The 16,953-nt window shown below is 65.7% G+C and overlaps 1 protein-coding gene across 3 annotated transcripts; it reads left to right on the forward strand.

The window, feature by feature from the left end:
* Window positions 1–4,816: 4,816 nt before the first annotated feature.
* DGKQ (diacylglycerol kinase theta) lies at window positions 4,817–16,920 on the forward strand. Of its 3 annotated transcripts, none has more exons than XM_036852308.1 (23): window positions 4,817–5,224; window positions 7,041–7,120; window positions 7,837–7,936; window positions 8,360–8,445; window positions 8,526–8,651; window positions 9,043–9,196; window positions 9,274–9,345; window positions 9,445–9,545; window positions 9,649–9,902; window positions 9,989–10,079; window positions 10,214–10,268; window positions 10,396–10,457; window positions 10,757–10,907; window positions 11,294–11,332; window positions 11,930–12,045; window positions 13,409–13,560; window positions 13,761–13,909; window positions 14,004–14,182; window positions 14,465–14,565; window positions 14,680–14,826; window positions 14,919–15,030; window positions 15,112–15,264; window positions 15,571–16,920. In XM_036852308.1, the coding sequence occupies exons 1-23, from the start codon at window positions 4,927–4,929 to the stop codon at window positions 15,721–15,723; spliced, it is 2,931 nt and encodes a 976-aa protein (XP_036708203.1). In that variant the 5' UTR covers window positions 4,817–4,926; the 3' UTR covers window positions 15,724–16,920. The 3 variants fall into 3 exon arrangements, with proteins under 3 accessions (XP_036708203.1, XP_036708206.1, XP_036708205.1); XM_036852311.1 differs by having other exon boundaries at window positions 15,480–15,620; XM_036852310.1 differs by lacking the exon at window positions 9,274–9,345.
* Window positions 16,921–16,953: the final 33 nt, after the last annotated feature.

The following is a 16,953-nucleotide window of genomic DNA, read 5'->3' on the forward strand; positions in this document are numbered from 1 at the left end:
CTGAGGCTTCCCAGCTTATGGAAGAAACTTGACGACGTTCTCTCCAGCTGTGACAGTAGTCCTAACAATGTATGTGATACAACCAGTAACTAGTTGTCAAGCAGAAAGTCTTGTAAAATAGCAGTGACAATTTTTTTCAATCAGTTATGCTGGAGGGACTAAATTATCTTTTTCTTTTCTCCCTGGACAATGATATTGCAAAATTGTTATAAAAAGAGACAACTTAAAATGTAGATGAGGGAATTCCCTGGCGGTCCAGTGGTTAGGACTCTGGGCTTTCACTGCCGAGGGCCCGGGTTCAATTCTTGGTTGGGGAAATAAGATCCCACAAGCCACGCAGCAGGGACAAAAAATTTTTTAAGAACGTGGATGAAAAAAGAATCACAGCGGAGTAGCAGGCAGTTATGAATAAAAGGTGTGGGCTTTTTCTAGATTTTGTGATGTTTGTGCCATTTATCGATATTTTTCATGCTTAATTTGTTGTGATTTTTTTCTCTCATTCTGAATAAGTGTGTTTCTAATTTTATCAAAATAATTCTGCATTTTTTCTTAAAGAGAGTCCCATTGACTTCAGGCTGCCCCACACCTGGGCAGGCCCAGCCCCACATTTACCTGGTGGTACATCGGACAAGTGGAGACGCGCCTGAGGCCGCACAGCACACCGCCCTCTTCCTGAGACTCGGGCATCTTCGCCGTCTCAGGGCGGCAGGTGCTCGTGGAGCAGGGCTCAAAGGCCCTCCCCAGAAGGGAAAGGGCTGCCCAGCTGGCCGAGAGGAAACAAAGGAGGCCTTCACCAAGAGCCACCGCTGAGCGGGTGGCAGGACCAGCCAGGTGTGGGGGGGATGCAGACACGGTCCCTCCCAATATTCACGGAGCCTGTCTTTGCGAGTCCGCCTGTTCGCGAAGACCCGCTTGTCCCACCGTCGTCAACGCTCGCAGCGCCTTCGAGGCTGTCCGCAGATGGACGTGCACGGAGCAGCGGCGACGGGCCCTGCCTTCTTGCTTCTGCTCACCCGTGAGCGAGCCCTCTTCCTGCCCCTTCGGTGCCGCGTTTCCGCTCTTGTGCTTTCGGTGGTGATTCTGCGGCTTCCGTGGCCCCCGGCCCAGGGCTCGTCACATCCAGAGTCCTGAGCGCGGGAGGCCGGGACGTGCCCTGTGGAGGAACCCGTGTGCCGGGCGAGCTCCGTCCAGGCCGAGGGACAGCGCTGTCGGCCGGGTCGGTGCTTAACGAGCCAACGACGGTGTCTGTTCACTAAGTGGTCTTTTTGTGTTGACTCATCGGGGAAAACGCCGTGACGAGAGGCTGGCAGGAAGCAGCCGTTGTTTCCCCAGGAGCCGTGGGTGAGAGTTTGCGGAGACCACATAGAGCATGACTTTGAGAATACTGACAATTGACTGTAACCAATAAAAGAATCACCTCCAGAATACATAAAGAACTCCTGCAAATCAATAAGAAAAAGACACTCAATAGAAAGGTGACCAAGGGCTTCCCTGGTGGTTCAATGGTTGAGAATCCGCCTGCCAATTCAGGGGACAGGGGTTCAAGCCCTGGTCTGGGAAGATCCCACATGCCGCGGAGCAACTGGGCCCGTGAGCCACAACTACTGACCCTGCGCGTCTGGAGCCTGTGCTCCGCAACAAGAGAGGCCGCGATAATGAGAGGCCCGCGCACCGCGATGAAGAGTGGCCCCCGCTTGCCACAACTAGAGAAAGCCCTCGCACAGAAACGAAGACCCAACACAGCCAAAAATAAATAAATTAAAAAAAAAAAAAAAAGAAAGGTGACCAAGACATCTAACCAAGCCTCACAGGAAGAGCTGCAGATGACAGACAGATCCAGGACGAGCTGCAGGCCTCTCTCCCCACCGCCGCTGGACAAGAGCCAAAGCCACACAGACATCTCTGCATCCTTACCAGAAAGGCTGAAATTGTGACACTGTTAGTGTCCAGGGTTGGCAAAAGTCTTCCGCATTGCTGGTGGAAGTATGAACTTTTATTTTTGTGTGGATTCTTGGAAAGCTGTTTGGCATTATCTTCTACAAGTGAACATAGCACGTCCTACTTCAGCAGACACAAGGACATGTATGTGTGGTATCCAAACACATGGACGAGAATGTTCCCAGAAGCATTTTCCATAACAGCCAAAGTCTGGCACCAACACCCAAGCCCGCTGGTGCAGAAGGACTGAGAGGCAGGACCCCAACAGCGGACCAGACCCTTACATGCCCGTGACCTGAGCAGCAACAAAAAGACCCTCAGTGGAACTCAAGACAAAACGTTGGGTAACACAGGCCAGTCACCAAATAATGCAAGACTGGCTGTTTCTGGGCCTTCCAGGCAGGCTGGCAGGTCTGTGTGTACATTAGTTTGCCTGGGTTCCCACACAAAGCACCACAAGCTGGGTGGCTTAAACAACATTGATTCTCCCACTGATTAATATGCTGAAACTCTAGCCCTCATGTAATGGCATTTGGAGGTGGGCCTTTGAGGATAATTAGGGTTGGATGAGGTCGTGAGGGTGGGGCCCCATGATGGGATTAGTGTCCCCACCCCCATGTGCCAGCACAGCCAAAACATGGTGTCTGCAGGCCAGGAAGCGGGCCCTCACCAGAACCAACCACACTAGCACCCTGATCTCCAACTTCCAGACTCCAGAACCAAGATAAATAAATGTCTGTTGTTTAAGCTGCCTGTCTGGAATTTTGTTATGTGTCCCAAGCAGAGGTTTAGATTTAAGCTTCATCTAGAAGCTGCTAATTATTTTAGAAGGTATTCCAAGGAGGTCAGGGGACGGTTTGGTGGAAGTATGTTTGCCATTTTAGTTACTATGCTGGATCAGAAAGCAGTTAAAGTCTGCGGAAATGGTCAGACGTGGATTTTTCTTTTCAAGATGTTTTTCCTGGACTCCACTTTCTCACAAATGGAGAAAGATATGTCCTGAAATCCTGCATCCTTAGAAGTCAGCTTGTTTGGATTATGGGGAGTGGGCTTCAATAGAAACCTCTGCTTCTTACAGGCACCATGGCTGGGTCACAACCCTCCCGGGGCCAAGAAGCAGGTTGGCCTGGGGCTGGTTGGGGGTTGCTGAGGAGAGGAGGAGGAGTGTGGGCAGTCAGGGCCCTGTGGCCTCAGGGCGTGGGGAGGAGGGAGGGGGCTGGCAGCGAGCTAAATGCTCCAGGGCGCAGGGGCCCATCTGGGGAGCCCCAGGCGAAGGGATGTCCTTGCCTTTCCAACATCACTGCCCCAGGGCTTTGCACCCCATTTCCCCTTTTTGGATGTTTGTCCTCCTGGTAGCTCAGTCCTGGCTCCTTCCGTCCACGGCCAGGCACTGAGATACCAAGTGGCGTTTCCCGCCTTATTTTTCAGTTTGCTCTTGTCTGTCTGCCCCAGAACTCAGCCCCAGGGTGGGCAAGGGTGCCAGCCCAGCGCCCCGGTGCACAGCCGGTGCTCCAACAGGATTGGGGGCTGAGTCCCCCCCACCCTCAGGGGTTGGCTCCGGTCTTTGGGCCCGGCCCCGGCCCCGCCCTCTCTCTCTCCTGCCTCCGCAGCTCCTCCCAGCAGGCCTAACACACTTCCAGGCATTTCCTCCCTACTACGCCCTCCCCAGGACAGTATCCTCCCCTGGTTGTGTCCCCTGCCCCGTTCTCCTCCTCCTCTGGGGCTCTGCAGCCCCTGCTCACCCTGCCGTGTCGGGGCCTGTCTCGAGGGAGGGCAGCCCACAACGACGCAGCAGGGATCAGGCAGGTCCCCCGGCAGCGCCTTGGCCCACGACGCCCGGCTCGGCGACGCGCATTACAATCCGCGGTCAGGCCCACAGGGGCGGGGACCCCGGAGCGCTGTCGGGCGATGGGGCAGGGTGACCTGCGTGGACGCGACCCCCACACGTCCTCGAGACAACGCTGGTGGGCAGGGCAAGGGCTGGATTCACTGCCTTCCCTGGGAGTGCGGTGGGGGCGGGTCTTTCACAGCGGGGAAGGGTCCGGGAGGCCCGGGGTGGGGTCGCTTTAGGTCGCCCACGAGGTCGGGGCCCGGAGGGAAGGATGCCAGCCCCTCGGGCTTCCCAAGTGAGAGATGATGGGAGGGAGCTCCTCCTGAAAGGAACCACCCCGTCTGTGGTGAGGACAGGGGCCGGGCGCCTGGGGTTGCTCGCGGCGGGGCAGGGTCCACGCGTCCGAAGACCCCGCAGACTGAGCCGCCCATGCACGGCTGGTGGGAGCACACAGGGCAGACAGGCCGTCCCAGCCCCAGAGCCATCTCCATCGCCTTCCTCCTCCACCATGGACGCCCAGACTGGGGCCCAGAGGGCCTGGCTCCTCCCCGGACCTCACCCTGGGACCCCCCCCACCCCGAGACCCCAAACCCTTCCCCGCCCCTCTGACTCCAGACGGGGGCTCCCGAGGGCAGGGCCTGGCCTCCAGACCCCACTCTGGGGACCTGGGGCAGTGCCGCACGTTTGCCGGGTCGCCCTGAGCAACCGCGGGCCGCGAACGGGATCCCGGTGCCGCGAAGGAGGCGTCCGTCTGCGCAGGCGCGTGCCCGGGCGCCGCAGGTGCAAACACTTCGCGTCGGTGTCTGCAGGTCGTGTGCCTGCCTTGTCTGGCCACCGGACCTCGTCGGGCCACCGGACCCATCCACCTGCCCGGGAGGCCGCGGAGCTCGGACCTCGGACCTCGGCCCACCCACTGCTCCGCAGGCCCGCCCCGCTCGTGCCCCGCCCCCACCCCGCAGGCCCCACCCCGGCCCCGCCCAAGGGCCGGGACCCCGCCCCAGACCCCGCCCCGCGGGTGCGCGCCTGCGCAGTGACGGTAGGCGCAGTCGGAAGCACGGCGCGGACCGCGGGGCACAGCTGGGGACGGCTGCCCCTCTTGCCCGCAGCGCTGATCCCGCAGTCGTCCTCCACTGGGGCTCGGGCTGCCCTGGCCGGGGATGGCGGCGGCGGCCGAGCCCGGGGCCCGCGCCTGGCTTGGCGGCGGCTCCCCGCGCCAGGGCAGCCCGACCTCCAGCCCGGAGCTGGGCGCCGGAAGCCGCTCGCGGTCGGGGCCGGGGTCCGGGCCAGGGTCGGGGCCGGGGTCCGGGCCAGGGTCGGGGCCGGAGCGGGCGGGCGCTAGGCCCCTGGGCCCCGCCGCGCCGAGTCACAGCTTCAGGAAGGTGACGCTCACCAAGCCCACCTTCTGCCACCTCTGCTCCGATTTCATCTGGGGGCTGGCCGGCATCCTGTGTGACGGTGAGCGCCCGCGACCCCATCGCAGACCCCAGTACCTGGGCCAGAACGGGCACCTCACCCCTGACCTCTGCACTTCCAGCAATGGCCTCCCCAGGATAGAGCCCCTTGCCCCTCGGGGCAGGGGTGTGCCAGGCCCAGACCTCCCCGTGGAGGTGATGTGGACCAGCTCCTGCGGGGGTCTGGGGGCGTCCAGTGGCCGCGGCCCCTCCCCCAGGACGGTGGAAAGATCTGCTCCCTAGACGCCCTCACCTGGCTTGGGATCCAGTGGGGAAAGAACGTCGCGGCTGCGCAGGGCAGGTGCAGTGACTGGGGATGAGGCCAGCCAACCCTGAGCAGGTGCAAGGGGCAGCAGTGTGGCCAGGCAGGGCTGGCCTCGGCCACTGGCTCCCCTGGGCTGGTGCTGGTCCATTCTCTCCTGGGTGCACACTGCTGCCCACAGGGTCTGCGTGCTGGCGCTGCCCAGGCTCAGACTCCCAGAGAGCTGGGCCAGGCCCGCCACCCCGAGTGTGACATGCCCCAACAGGGCTCACACCCCGCTGCCAAGCCGGCCTGGCTGGGTGAGGAGGCCCTCCCTCCTCTGGCTCCTGGGCAGCTGACACGTGTGCTTCCAGGGTCGGCTCTTCTAGTCCTGCTCATTTCCGCAGGGGACGGGGCGGGGAGCCTCTGCCCTGCTCAGGGAGACAGGCCTTTGGCTCTGGGGACAGAGGGAGCACTTAGGCTGGATCCTACAGAGGAGACCGGGCGCCTCACACAGGATGCCTTCTGCCAGGGGAAGTGGCAGGTCCCCCTCGTGGGTATGGCCTCTTGAAGGTGCGCACTAGGTCTGAGGGGCGAAGAAGCTCATGGAAGGGAAATGGGGGTGATGTGGAGGCCTTCACTGGGCACCTGTGCGGACATTCTCCCCAACTCTGGAGAATGAGCTGGTGACCTCGGCAAGCAGAGGGGCCTGACAAGGGCATGGGAGGAAGAGCCCCTTCCCCTGCCAGGGAGCACCCAGCATGTGGGGGGAGCAGGGACCATCTGCATGGGCCAGAGGAGGAAGCTGGGTGCCGCCTGCCCGCAGCCGAGCTGGGCTGGGTGCCTCACCCGGACCCATGCCTCCCCAGGATGGGTAGGGTGCCCCCTTGCTGCCCCTGTGGGCCTTGTGAGCATAGCTCACCACTGTTGGAGCCTCTGGGCTGTCTACTCCCTGGGCAGGGGCAGGTGCAGCCCTCACTGGGCCAGCCACCCTGCCTGCCTCGGGGGGCTGGGGGGATCCTGGTCTATCACAGACTGGCTGTGGTCTGGGCAGGCACATCGTACGTGGGAGGGGTAATTAGGGGTGTATGCAGTTGTGGGGAGTGAGGGAAGGGTGTCCCTGGTGAAGCTGGTGTAGGGGGTAGGTAGAGGTGCAGGAGCTGGCCAAGTGCCCGCCTGCGCCCCCCCCACCAGCAGAGACTTGAAAGAACTGGGCCTGTGTGTGCGTGTGTGTATAGGGCACTGGACGGGGGACTCTTGGGACACCAGAACACACCGTCATCCAGGACGGTCAGAGCCACCAGGGCCCTGCTCCCCGCTCTGGGCTCTCTGGGGTGGGACAGAGGGTCAGGTTGTCTCCATGCCCTCTCCCTACCCCTATGACTAGGGTTAAGGTTAGGAAGTTTTGGGAGGGTGGGCCCACTGTGATAGGCCATCTGCCCCATCACAGAATGCTGGCACCCTACCACGGCCCTTGGCGGTCCCACTGGCTGCGGCCTCCCTCCCGCGTGCCAAGACCTGGGGTCTTTTGATTCCTGGGCAGGACAGGGGCCAACTCACGGGGCTCTCATTCCCATAGTCTGCAACTTCATGTCACACGAGAAGTGCCTGAAGCACGTGAAGACCCCGTGTACGAGCGTGGCACCCAGCCTGGTCCGCGTACGTATGGAGCTTGGGCTACTGCACCTTCGGGGGGAGGGTGCGGAGGGTCAGGGAGGCCAGCTTTTGTGGTGGGGAGTCAGGCCGGCATGTCGGATGGGGTGGGCAGTGGCCCAAGCACTGGGGGGCTGGGGTGGGAGTGTTCCCTTGTGCTGGTCTGGGTCCCTGAGCTGCAGACTGCATCCCTGCCTGTGAGCCCCTCCCAGGGCAGCAGCTGGGCCTCACTTCCCGACGGTTCTGACCCTGTCTTCTCCAGGGTCCCTGATACCCAGCACTGCCCCTCCTGCCTGTTGGTGGGCCTCCTCCACCTGTACTTTATCCGGGTGGCCCGAAATGTATCACGGAGGGGAATAGGCCTGGGGGAGTGGTCAGCACCTGTGCAGCTGGATCGGGCCTGGGCAGGACCAGCTGGGGCCTGAGCTGCAGAGGGGGCTGTCTGAGATCACGGCCCAGGCGGCCCTGAGTTGGTCCTGCGCAGGGAATGGGGAGGTCAGCATGCAGGGCAGTCCCCAGCAGGACCCCTTGGGAGCACCGAGGGGCTGAGGCACACACAGCATCCTGTTAATCGTGCTCGGGAGGACTGAGGGGTGTATAGCGGTCAGGCAGGTGGCCAGGGCTGCTGATGGGAGCTCCCTGGGACAGAGAGGAAGTGGGGCTTGGGGACCCGGTTGCCAGGCCTTAGGGCCCAGGCTGAGGCCGAGCTCTGCTCCTTCCAGGTCCCGGTGGCCCACTGCTTCGGCCCCCGGGGGCTCTACAAGCGCAGGTTCTGCGCCGTGTGCCGAAAGGGCCTGGAGGCACCCGGGGTTCGCTGCGAAGGTACCGCCAGGAGCCTGCCTGGCTCCTCTGGGGTCTAACTCCCTCCTCACCAGGGACCTGGCCTCTGCTGCCCAGGGTGGCCCAGCCCTCCCTGCGGTCAGGCGGTAGCTCTAGGGTGGGGTTCGGGGATTCTGGAGCTGCCCGCGCGGGGAGGCGGGGAGGCGGGGAGGCGGGTGCAGGGGACCGCAGGGGCGCAGGCTGCGTGTTGAGGTGGGCCCGGAGGGGAGAGAAGCGGAGAAGCTGGTCCCCATCACGCCGAGGGAGGGGGGACTGCTCCTGTCTCGCACGTCGTACCCCAAAAGGTTAAAGAATGTGCGGTCAGGGGAGGGGCGGCCCCAGACGGGAGCAGAGAGGCCGGCGAGAAGGGGTCTGGCAGGGTCGGTGGGCAGCGGCGAGAGACCCCTAACCCTGCCCGCCCCCCAGTGTGTGAGCTGCACGTTCACCCCGACTGTGTGCCCTTCGCCTGCAGCGACTGCCGCCAGTGCCACCAGGACGGGCACCGGGACCACGTGAGTGCGCTGGGCCGGGGGCCAGAGGGCCGGGGAGGTGGGAGAGGCTGCGCCGAGCCTGCTGACAGCCCTCTCCGCAGGACACGCACCTCCACCACTGGCGCGAGGGAAATCTGCCCTCGGGCGCGCGCTGCGAGGTCTGCCGAAAGACTTGCGGCTCGTCCGACGTGCTGGCCGGCGTGCGCTGCGAGTGGTGCGGCGTCCAGGTGGGGCGGGGCGGAGGCTCTGGGGGCGGGGCGGGAGAGGCGCGGGTCCGCGTGAGGCGGGGGCGGGGGCGGGGGCGGGGGTCCTGGGGGCGGGGCGGGAGGGAGGTCGGGGCCAAGACCTGTGGGGCGTGCTGCATCGTCCAGTGGCAAAGCAGGATGGGGGGGCGGGGGTCCTGGGTCCTGGGGACAGCTCGTTTGGATCGGGATGTTTTCCGGCTTTTGGGGTGGGGTTCGGTTGTGCAGGGGAGGCTCAGGGCTCTCTGGTTGGGGGTGGCGCCACCGGCGCGTGGGAGCTAAGTGTGGGCCCCCGGGGAATCACTGAGGGCCGGCCTGGACCCAGGTCCTCTCCTGTACCAGGACCCCAGGCTCGAGCCCGTGCCCTCTCCCCCAGGCCCACTCGGTCTGCTCCGCGGCTCTCGCCCCCGAGTGCACTTTCGGGCGCCTGCGCACCATGGTCCTGCCGCCGGCGTGCGTGCGCCTGCTGTCCCGCAACTTCAGCAAGATGCACTGCTTTCGGATCTCCGAGAGCACGGCCCCAGAGCCGGGTGAGCAGGGCGGCGGGGAGCGGGCGTCTGGGGTGGGGGCCGGGCCTTGACTGAGGCCAGCTGTGACCGTCCCACAGGGGAGGGAGATGACAGCGTGGACGGAAGCACCCCCGCCGGCCCAGGTAGAGAGGTGATGGCACTAGAGTCCAGTAAGTGCCCCTTAGCTGTGGCCAGCCCCCCATCCCATGCCCCGTTCCCCCATCCCGTGCCTTGTTCCACGAATTTGCACCCACTTCCCTGTGGCCCAGGCAAGCAGACTCTGAAGATCTTTGACGGCAACGACGCAGTGCAGCGAAACTACTTTCGTGCCATCACCGTCTCCCGCCTGGCCAAGAGTCAGGAGGTGCTGGTAAGAGGGACCCCGCAGCCGCCTCGCAGGCCCGTCCCTGGGGGGCTGCGGGGACCCACGGTGGCCTGGCTCCGCTCACGCCCACCCCCACCCCCCCTCTAAGGAGGCGGCGCTGCGGGCCTACTACATCACGGAGGACCCTCAGGGCTTCCAGCTGCAGGCGCTCCCCGCACCCGCTCTGGCTGGCGACACCGGGGCCTCGGGAAAGGTCTGGAGTGGTGGGACCACCCAGGAGGAAGGCAGTAGAGGCCCAGGGGCCCGAGACGTTCCCAGCGCCGTTCGCATTCCCGAGGCCTGGATCATTTGCGCTCTGCCCCGCACCCAGGAGGTCCTGAAGATCTACCCTGCCTGGCTCAAGTGAGACCCAGGTCCCCGGTAGGGTCCGCGGCGGGAGGGAGGGGTGGGGGCTGTGCGACCCCAGCTCCTGAGCTTGTCCCCTGCAGGGTGGGTGTGGCCTACGTGTCCATCCGTGTGACGCCGCAGAGCACAGCCCGGACTGCGGTGCTGGAGGTCCTCCCGCTGCTGGGGCGCCAGGTATGTGTGCTGGGCCCGCCCTGCCTGGCGCGGTGGCCCCATGTGGGTCTTCGGGAGGCGGGGGTGGGGTGGGGTGGGGTGGGGGGGGCGTTAGGGCTGGTCCAGGCCTGATGCCCTGAACTCCACCCCAACAGGTTGAGGGGCGGAAGAGCTTCCAGCTGGTGGAGGTACTCATGGGCAGCAGGCAAGGTGAGCGGGCAGCCTGTAGTCAAAACCCTGACCAGTCCTACCCCTAGGCGCCCGGGGTCCCAGGGCAGGTGCTTTTGGAGGTGGCCGCAGGGCCTGGGGCTAATAGTGGTGTCTCTCAACTCTGCAGTCCAGCGCACGGTGCTGGCGGACGAGGAGCCCTTGCTTGACCGGCTTCGTGAGATCCGGCAGGTGAGTGGGTGTGGACACTGGCCCCTGGGGAACGGCTGGCCTTTGGATATGGCTTCTACATCGTAGAGAGGGAGTCTGTCTGCCCGTAGGACACAAGCCCATGCTGGCGGGCAGCTAAGCGTCCCGGCCAGCAGTGCCTCCCCTTTGCAAGTTCCCCGTGTGTCCTTCCTCTCCTCTCCTTTCCCATCTCGGTGGCGTTTAGCCCGGGTCGTCTTCCCTTCGGCCCCCTTTGTGGACGGGGGCGGGGGGTGGGGAGGCCCGTCCCCTGGTGCTCTGCTCAGCGGTCCCCCTCCCCGCAGACGTCCCTGCGGCAGATGAGCCAGACGCGGTTCTACGTGGCTGAGAGCAGAGTGGTGGCCCCACGTGTCTCTCTGTTCGTGGGTGGTCTGCCCCCCGGCCGGTCCCCCCAGGAGTATAGCAGTCTGCTGGACGAGGCTGTGGCCAGCAAAGGTGCGACTGCCTGGGCTGGTCCGGGCGCTTGGCCGGGTGGGGGGCAGGGCGGGCGTCCTGAGGGCGGGTGTGCGGGCTGGGCTGCGTGGTGCCCGGGCTGCGTCCCACTGCTCCCCCGCGCCCCCCAAGCCCTGGCTGAGCCTTTGCCGAGCTGGTTCCTGGCCCAGAGGGTCTCTGTCCTCACCTCTGGGGCCCAGCCCCCATCACCTCCTCTGGAGTGGGGGGGGCACTTCCTGGGAGAGCTGCGCTGTTGGGTGGTGTGAACTCATTCCTGGCCTGGGAGGCCGGGTGGGGCTGCCTGGGGTGGCGGCCCTGGGTCGGGGTCCTGGGGGGCAGGTCCCTGGCGTCCGACCGCAGCCTGCCGCCCCGACCCCCCGTCTTTGCAGCTGGCCTCGTGTCCGTGAGCCACGTCTACTCCACACAAGGTGAGCCGCCCACGGGCTGTGGTCAGGTTGGGTCCAAGGTCACTCCCTGGAGTAGGTGGGGCAGCTGTGCCCTCTTGCTCCGCCTTGTTTAGGACCCGTGGGCCGGGGAAACGGTGGTGTTTCGTTTCCTGGTTCACGGCTGTGATGCTTTTGCTAAAACGTGACTGAGGTGCAGAGAATGCTTTCTCCACAACCTCTTGTGCTCATGGGTTCCGTCTTTTATGGCGGGAAACGTCAGATCTCCCCAGTGGGAGAACAGTACCGTGAGGCCCGACTCCCCTCTGTGGGTCCATAGCAGTTACCAACGTGCTCCGTGCCTCTCGCGGGTCCTGGGGGGTGCGTGTCTGCTCCACCCTGCCTCCAGGTGGCCTTGCTCTGTTCAGCCGGCATCTCCTGTCTCCGAGCCCGGCTGTCCTTGGGGGCTCCCCCCGGGGGAGGGAGTCACGCACTGCGGGGACGCCTTGGGACGGGCTGGCCTGAGGTGGGCCGTGGCCACAACGGGGGCCATTCGGCCGCGGGAGGAGGCGAGGCCCCAGCCCAGACACCGTGTGGGTGGGGGCAGGACAGGTAACCGAGCTCACGGCCCACCTGCCACAGGTGCCGTGGTGCTGGACGTGGCCTGCTTTGCGGAGGCCGAGCGGCTGTACATGCTGGTCAGGGACACGGCTGTGCACGGCCGGCCGCTGACCGCCCTGGTGCTCCCGGACGTGCTGGTGAGTGGCGCCGGGGCGGGGCCTGGGGCCATAGCTTCCACGGCCAGATTGTCTAATACTTGGTCAGCTGGAGCAAAGTCCGAGTCTGTGTGCACGGCTGATTCACACCGAGGGAGGGGCCCGAGGTCCGATGGTGAGAGGCCTGCACGCTGGCTGACTGGCCCTGCAGCGGCCGCCTCTTAAGGGCTGGCCTGTGTTTGTGACTGTGTGTGCGGCCCTCGCAGGGTCGTGGGCCCTGGCCCCGCTTTTCCCGCCCTGGAGGCCTCCGGAGCCCTGCTCGCACCCTGGGCCTCCTCCGGCCAGTAGGTGATGCTCCCTGACCGTGGAGGCTGTCCCGAAGCCCCAGCAGTGCCCCAGGCCCCGCCCTGCGCTGTGTGCCCTAGTAGCAGCTTCTGCTCCTTGGCCCTGCTGGCCCCCCAGGAGCCCCCGAGGTGACTTGACCCCAGTTCAGGCCCAGCAGAATTAGAGCAGAATGAGTTCAGGGTCTGTGCCTGGGTGGGCCACGTCTTCGGGTTTCTGCTGCCCTGTGCTACCGTCCAGACAAGGAGGCGGCCACTGCAGGTCAGGGTCCCCCTCCGCCGGCTCCACGGGCAGAGACGGGTGGGTGATGCCGACACGCACTTTCTCTCTCCCGGCAGCTGCCTGCCCTGGGGTGAGCAGGTAAGTGGTGACCGCAGGCAGCTCGGCCCGGTGGCTCACACGTCACCCCAGTGTGTCCTCGGCCTTGAGCCACGGCCGAGCCCGTGTGCGGCCGCTGCCCGCTGTGTCTGCGCCTGTTTGTCTCCTGTCACCCAGCACCCCCCATCGCGGGGACCCCAGCCCCCGCCCTCCCCGCGTGGGGACCCTTGCTCCCTGCCCACTCTCGTGGGCGCTGTTTCTGCCGTTGTGTCTGGGGGCGGCTTTGTCCCGGGCCCAGGGGAGGCGTGGGGCTGCTCCTCCTGACTGCCGTGCGGGTGGGCGGGGGCCGGGCAGCGGGGGGCTCTGAGAGGGGCAGGCGGGGTCCTGCGTGGGCTTCCAGCCTAGGCTCGTGGGCCACGTGGGTCTGGCGGCGGGCGTGGCCTGAGGACACGTGGCGTGGCAGCTGCGGCGTGGCCGATGTGCTCAGAGCTCCAGGCTGGCCACTGGCTTCCTGCCCCACTGGCCAGGGGTCCGTGGGCGCCCCTCCTGCTGCGGGATGCAGCCCGAGCAGGCAGTGGGGAGGTGGGGTGGCCGTGTGGCCGTTCTCTGGAGGGGCCGGCCCCAGACTGGCTCAGGCAGGTGGGCTGAGGGTCAGGGGCTGCCACTGCCAGGCCGCGTGCTGGGGGAGGCCCGGCTCTGTCTCCGGGGGCCGGCCAGCCCACCCTAACGCAGCCCCATCTGTCAGCACCTGAAGCTGCCCCCAGACTGCCGCCCCCTGCTGGTGTTTGTGAACCCCAGAAGCGGAGGCCTCAAGGGCCGCGACCTGCTCTGCAGTTTCCGGAAGCTGCTCAACCCCCACCAGGTCTTTGAGCTGACCAACGGGGGGCCGCTGCCCGGGTGAGCCTGCCAGAAGGGGTGCCTGCCCGTGCCCGCACCCCGGCCAGCAGGAACAGGTTGGGGTTCGGTGGGTTGGAACCCTCGAGGGCACCCTGGGTGGGGATGAGCTGTGGCCCCTTCTGCCCCGGGGGTGACCTCCTGTCCCTGCTTGTTCGCGGCCGTGGCCAGTGCCAGGACACGTCCTGTCTCCCTGCCGCCAGGTTCCACGTGTTCTCCCAGGTGCCCTGCTTCCGGGTGCTGGTGTGTGGCGGGGACGGCACCGTGGGCTGGGTGCTCGCCGCCCTGGAGGAGATGCGGCACCGTCTGGCTTGCCCAGAGCCGGCCGTGGCCATCCTGCCCCTGGGCACAGGTGGGGCCAGCTGGCACGCTGGGGGATGGGGCCCCGGGCTTGGCGGGGCGTGGGGTGGCCGTGGAGAGTCAGCGTGTGTCTTGCCGGTGTCCAGGGAATGACCTTGGCCGGGTCCTCCGCTGGGGGGCGGGCTACAGTGGAGAGGACCCGTTCTCCGTGCTGGTGTCAGTGGACGAGGCGGACGCTGTGCTCGTGGACCGCTGGACCATCCTGCTGGACGCTCATGAGGCCGGCGGTGGGGAGAACAGCGTGTCAGACGCAGAGCCCCCCAAGGTACCGGTGTGCCCGGGAGGGGGTGTGGCACCCGGCGGGTGTCTCTCTACCACGTCCGTCCGGGTGTTCGTCCTCGTCCCAGCCATGCCTTGGCGTTGGCGCCAGCGCTGTCCCCTCGTGGACACGGGTGCCGGGCCTGAGGATGGCCGGCTCAGAACCTGAGTGTGGGGCAGTCACTGGGCAGAGCAGCTCTGTGACAGGAGGCCAGGCCCACTGCGGGGGCGGCGGGGAGCATCTGGTGGGGGCCGACCGGGGCCAAGGGAGAACGCGTCTTGTTCTCAGATCGTGCACATGAGTAACTACTGCGGGATTGGCATCGACGCGGAGCTAAGCCTGGACTTCCACCAGGCGCGAGAGGAAGAGCCCGGCAAGTTCACGAGCAGGTGCCATGGGGCAGGGGTGGGCGCGGGGCTGGCCCTGGCGACCCTGTACTTCCTGGGGGTTCACCAGCAGTGGCCGGGGGCTGGGGCGCCCCGTGACTGTAGGTCCCCCGCCAGGTTCCACAACAAGGGCGTGTACGTGCGGGCCGGGCTGCAGAAGCTCAGCCATCCCCGCGGCCTGCACAGGGCGCTCCGGCTGCAGGCCGAACAGCAGGAGGTGGAGCTGCCCAGCATCGAGGGGCTCATCTTCATCAACATCCCCAGGTGCCCGCATGCGGGGCTCCCGGGGCCCCGGCTCCCCTCCAGCCTCCCGCCCGGCCTCCCTCTGACCTGTGTGCCCCTCCCTCTTGGTGCAGCTGGGGCTCGGGGGCCGACCTGTGGGGCTCCGACAGTGACTCGAGATTCGAGAAGCCGCGCATGGATGACGGGCTGCTGGAGGTGGTGGGGGTGACGGGCGTCGTGCACATGGTGAGCGCGGGGGCGGGGGACTGGGGGGCTGGGCTGTGGCACCGCGGCCCGCTGAGCTTGGCTCCCCCTCTCCCCAACCAGGGTCAGGTCCAGGGTGGGCTGCGCTCCGGCATCCGCATTGCCCAGGGGTCCTACTTCCGTGTCACCCTCCTCAAGGCCACACCTGTGCAGGTGGACGGCGAGCCCTGGGTCCAGGCTCCCGGGCACATGATCATCTCGGCCGCGGGCCCGAAGGTACGCCCGGCGTGGGGTGGGCAGGGGGCTTGCTGCCGGCAGGCCTCGGCTGCGCAGAGCGGCTGGCATGGCCTTGGTGCCCGGCAGTCCTGCTGCGGCTGGTTCTTCCCTGACTCGGGGAGGTCATGGGGCTGGATGAGGCCAGCCAGCCCTTAGGGAGCCCCTTCCCCACAAGCCGCGGTCACAGCACGCCCCGCTCTTTCCCCTTCTGTAAGATGGGCTGAGATGGCAGCAGCCGTCCTAGGACCCGGCACCAGGTGGCCTGCAGTATTGCACAGCCCTCAGACCTTGCCTGTCTCGGGACAGGTCCACATGCTCAGGAAGGCCAAGCAGAAGCCCAGGAAGGCGGGGACCCCCAAGGATGTGCGAGCAGATGGGGCGCCTGCCCGAGGGGGACTCCAAGTAGAGGCGGGTCCTGGAGCAGCGCTCGCTGGTGGATGTACTCGCCCACAGCCCTGACCGTCCCCGTGCCACACAAACTGCTGGGTGGGCAGTGGGCACTTCCCCTCTGGCCTTCGTACCAGTGACGGGTGGGCACGGGGCTCTCCGGGGCCCAGGCCACTGTCCTGGAGGGCACGCACTCCTCCCCGGGCCCCTCGTGCTGCCCCTCGGGCTGCTCCTACAGGGCAGCTGGCTCCCTGGGCCCTGGGGTTGCCCGGCACAGACACGGGACACCCTGGCCACGAGCTCTTTGGCCTCCCCTCTCCGCTGAGGGCTGTCCTGGGGGACATGCCTCTCCAGGCCCGGGTGGTGTCTGGCCGGCCCAGCCGGAACCTGGCTGGTGGCCCCGGAGCGACAGGGCTGGGACGGGAGGGCCCCGAGGAGGCCAGGTGGTGCCCAGGAGGTAGCAGGAGCCTGGCTGGGAGCCCAGAGGAAGTGAGGAGAGCGTGCAGCGGGAGCGGCTTTCATCAGCAAGGTCGACGCGGCACACGATCATCGCGGCACTCGGCCTCCCACTCGCCGAGTCAGCACACGGGTGCCGTGTCCGCTGCTGGGCAGACGGGACTCGTATGGTCTCCGTGCTTCTCCACGTGGAGACTTGGCGACGCAGGATGCAGACGTGGCTGTCTGGCGGGCCACTCGCAGAGCCCCTACCACAGAGCCCCCGAGTTTAGCCGGCCCAGAGTCCCGACTGGGCCCCCTGAAGAGCCCGACCCCAGCTGCCTGGGAGCCCCCAAAGCCCCAGAGAAGGGTCCACAAGCCCCTCTCCTGATTGTCTGGTCTCTTTGCCTTTGGCGCTGTCTTGCCGCTGGGCTCTCGCACCCTGGGTGGTGGCCTTGCCCTGACATTCGGCCTCAACCTCGGACACGGCCCTGCCCAGCCTTGTACCTGCCAAGCTTGTGCCAAAACTGCCCAGACACGTGCATCGGAACAGCCGTGGGTGGCGGCCCGTCCTCGCCACGTGCCTCTAGTAGCTGGTGTGTGTCCCCCAGGTTTGCGTCCCCGGGGGCGGCATTAGCTTTTGCTTTGCGGGCCCCGTTGGTCGATAGGAACTGTCTTGTAAATTGTGGTTCAGGTGGACGTGTCCTCTGTGAGTAAGCGAGTGTGTGCGCCCGGAGGGGCTGTGCGCGCTCTGCACCCCCTCCCTCACGTGTAACTTATCACCTGAAGGTGACCGTAATTTATATCTGGGACAAATATAGTCTGGGCATCCTGTCCTGCTGCCGTCTCCTGCGTCTGTGCCTGAGG

Source organism: Balaenoptera musculus, chromosome 5 (genome assembly GCF_009873245.2).
Source record: "Balaenoptera musculus isolate JJ_BM4_2016_0621 chromosome 5, mBalMus1.pri.v3, whole genome shotgun sequence".
Classification (NCBI taxonomy): domain Eukaryota; kingdom Metazoa; phylum Chordata; class Mammalia; order Artiodactyla; family Balaenopteridae; genus Balaenoptera; species Balaenoptera musculus.

Excerpts from the sequence above, each read along its gene's own strand:
- DGKQ (XM_036852308.1), top strand. The coding sequence starts at position 4,927 with ATGGCGGCGGCGGCCGAGCCCGGGGCCCGCGCCTGGCTTGGCGGCGGC. Across the intron at positions 10,908-11,293 it reads CGAGGCTGTGGCCAGCAAAG|CTGGCCTCGTGTCCGTGAGC; the intron begins GTGCGACTGCCT and ends CCGTCTTTGCAG. Across the intron at positions 14,566-14,679 it reads CCCGGCAAGTTCACGAGCAG|GTTCCACAACAAGGGCGTGT; the intron begins GTGCCATGGGGC and ends GTCCCCCGCCAG.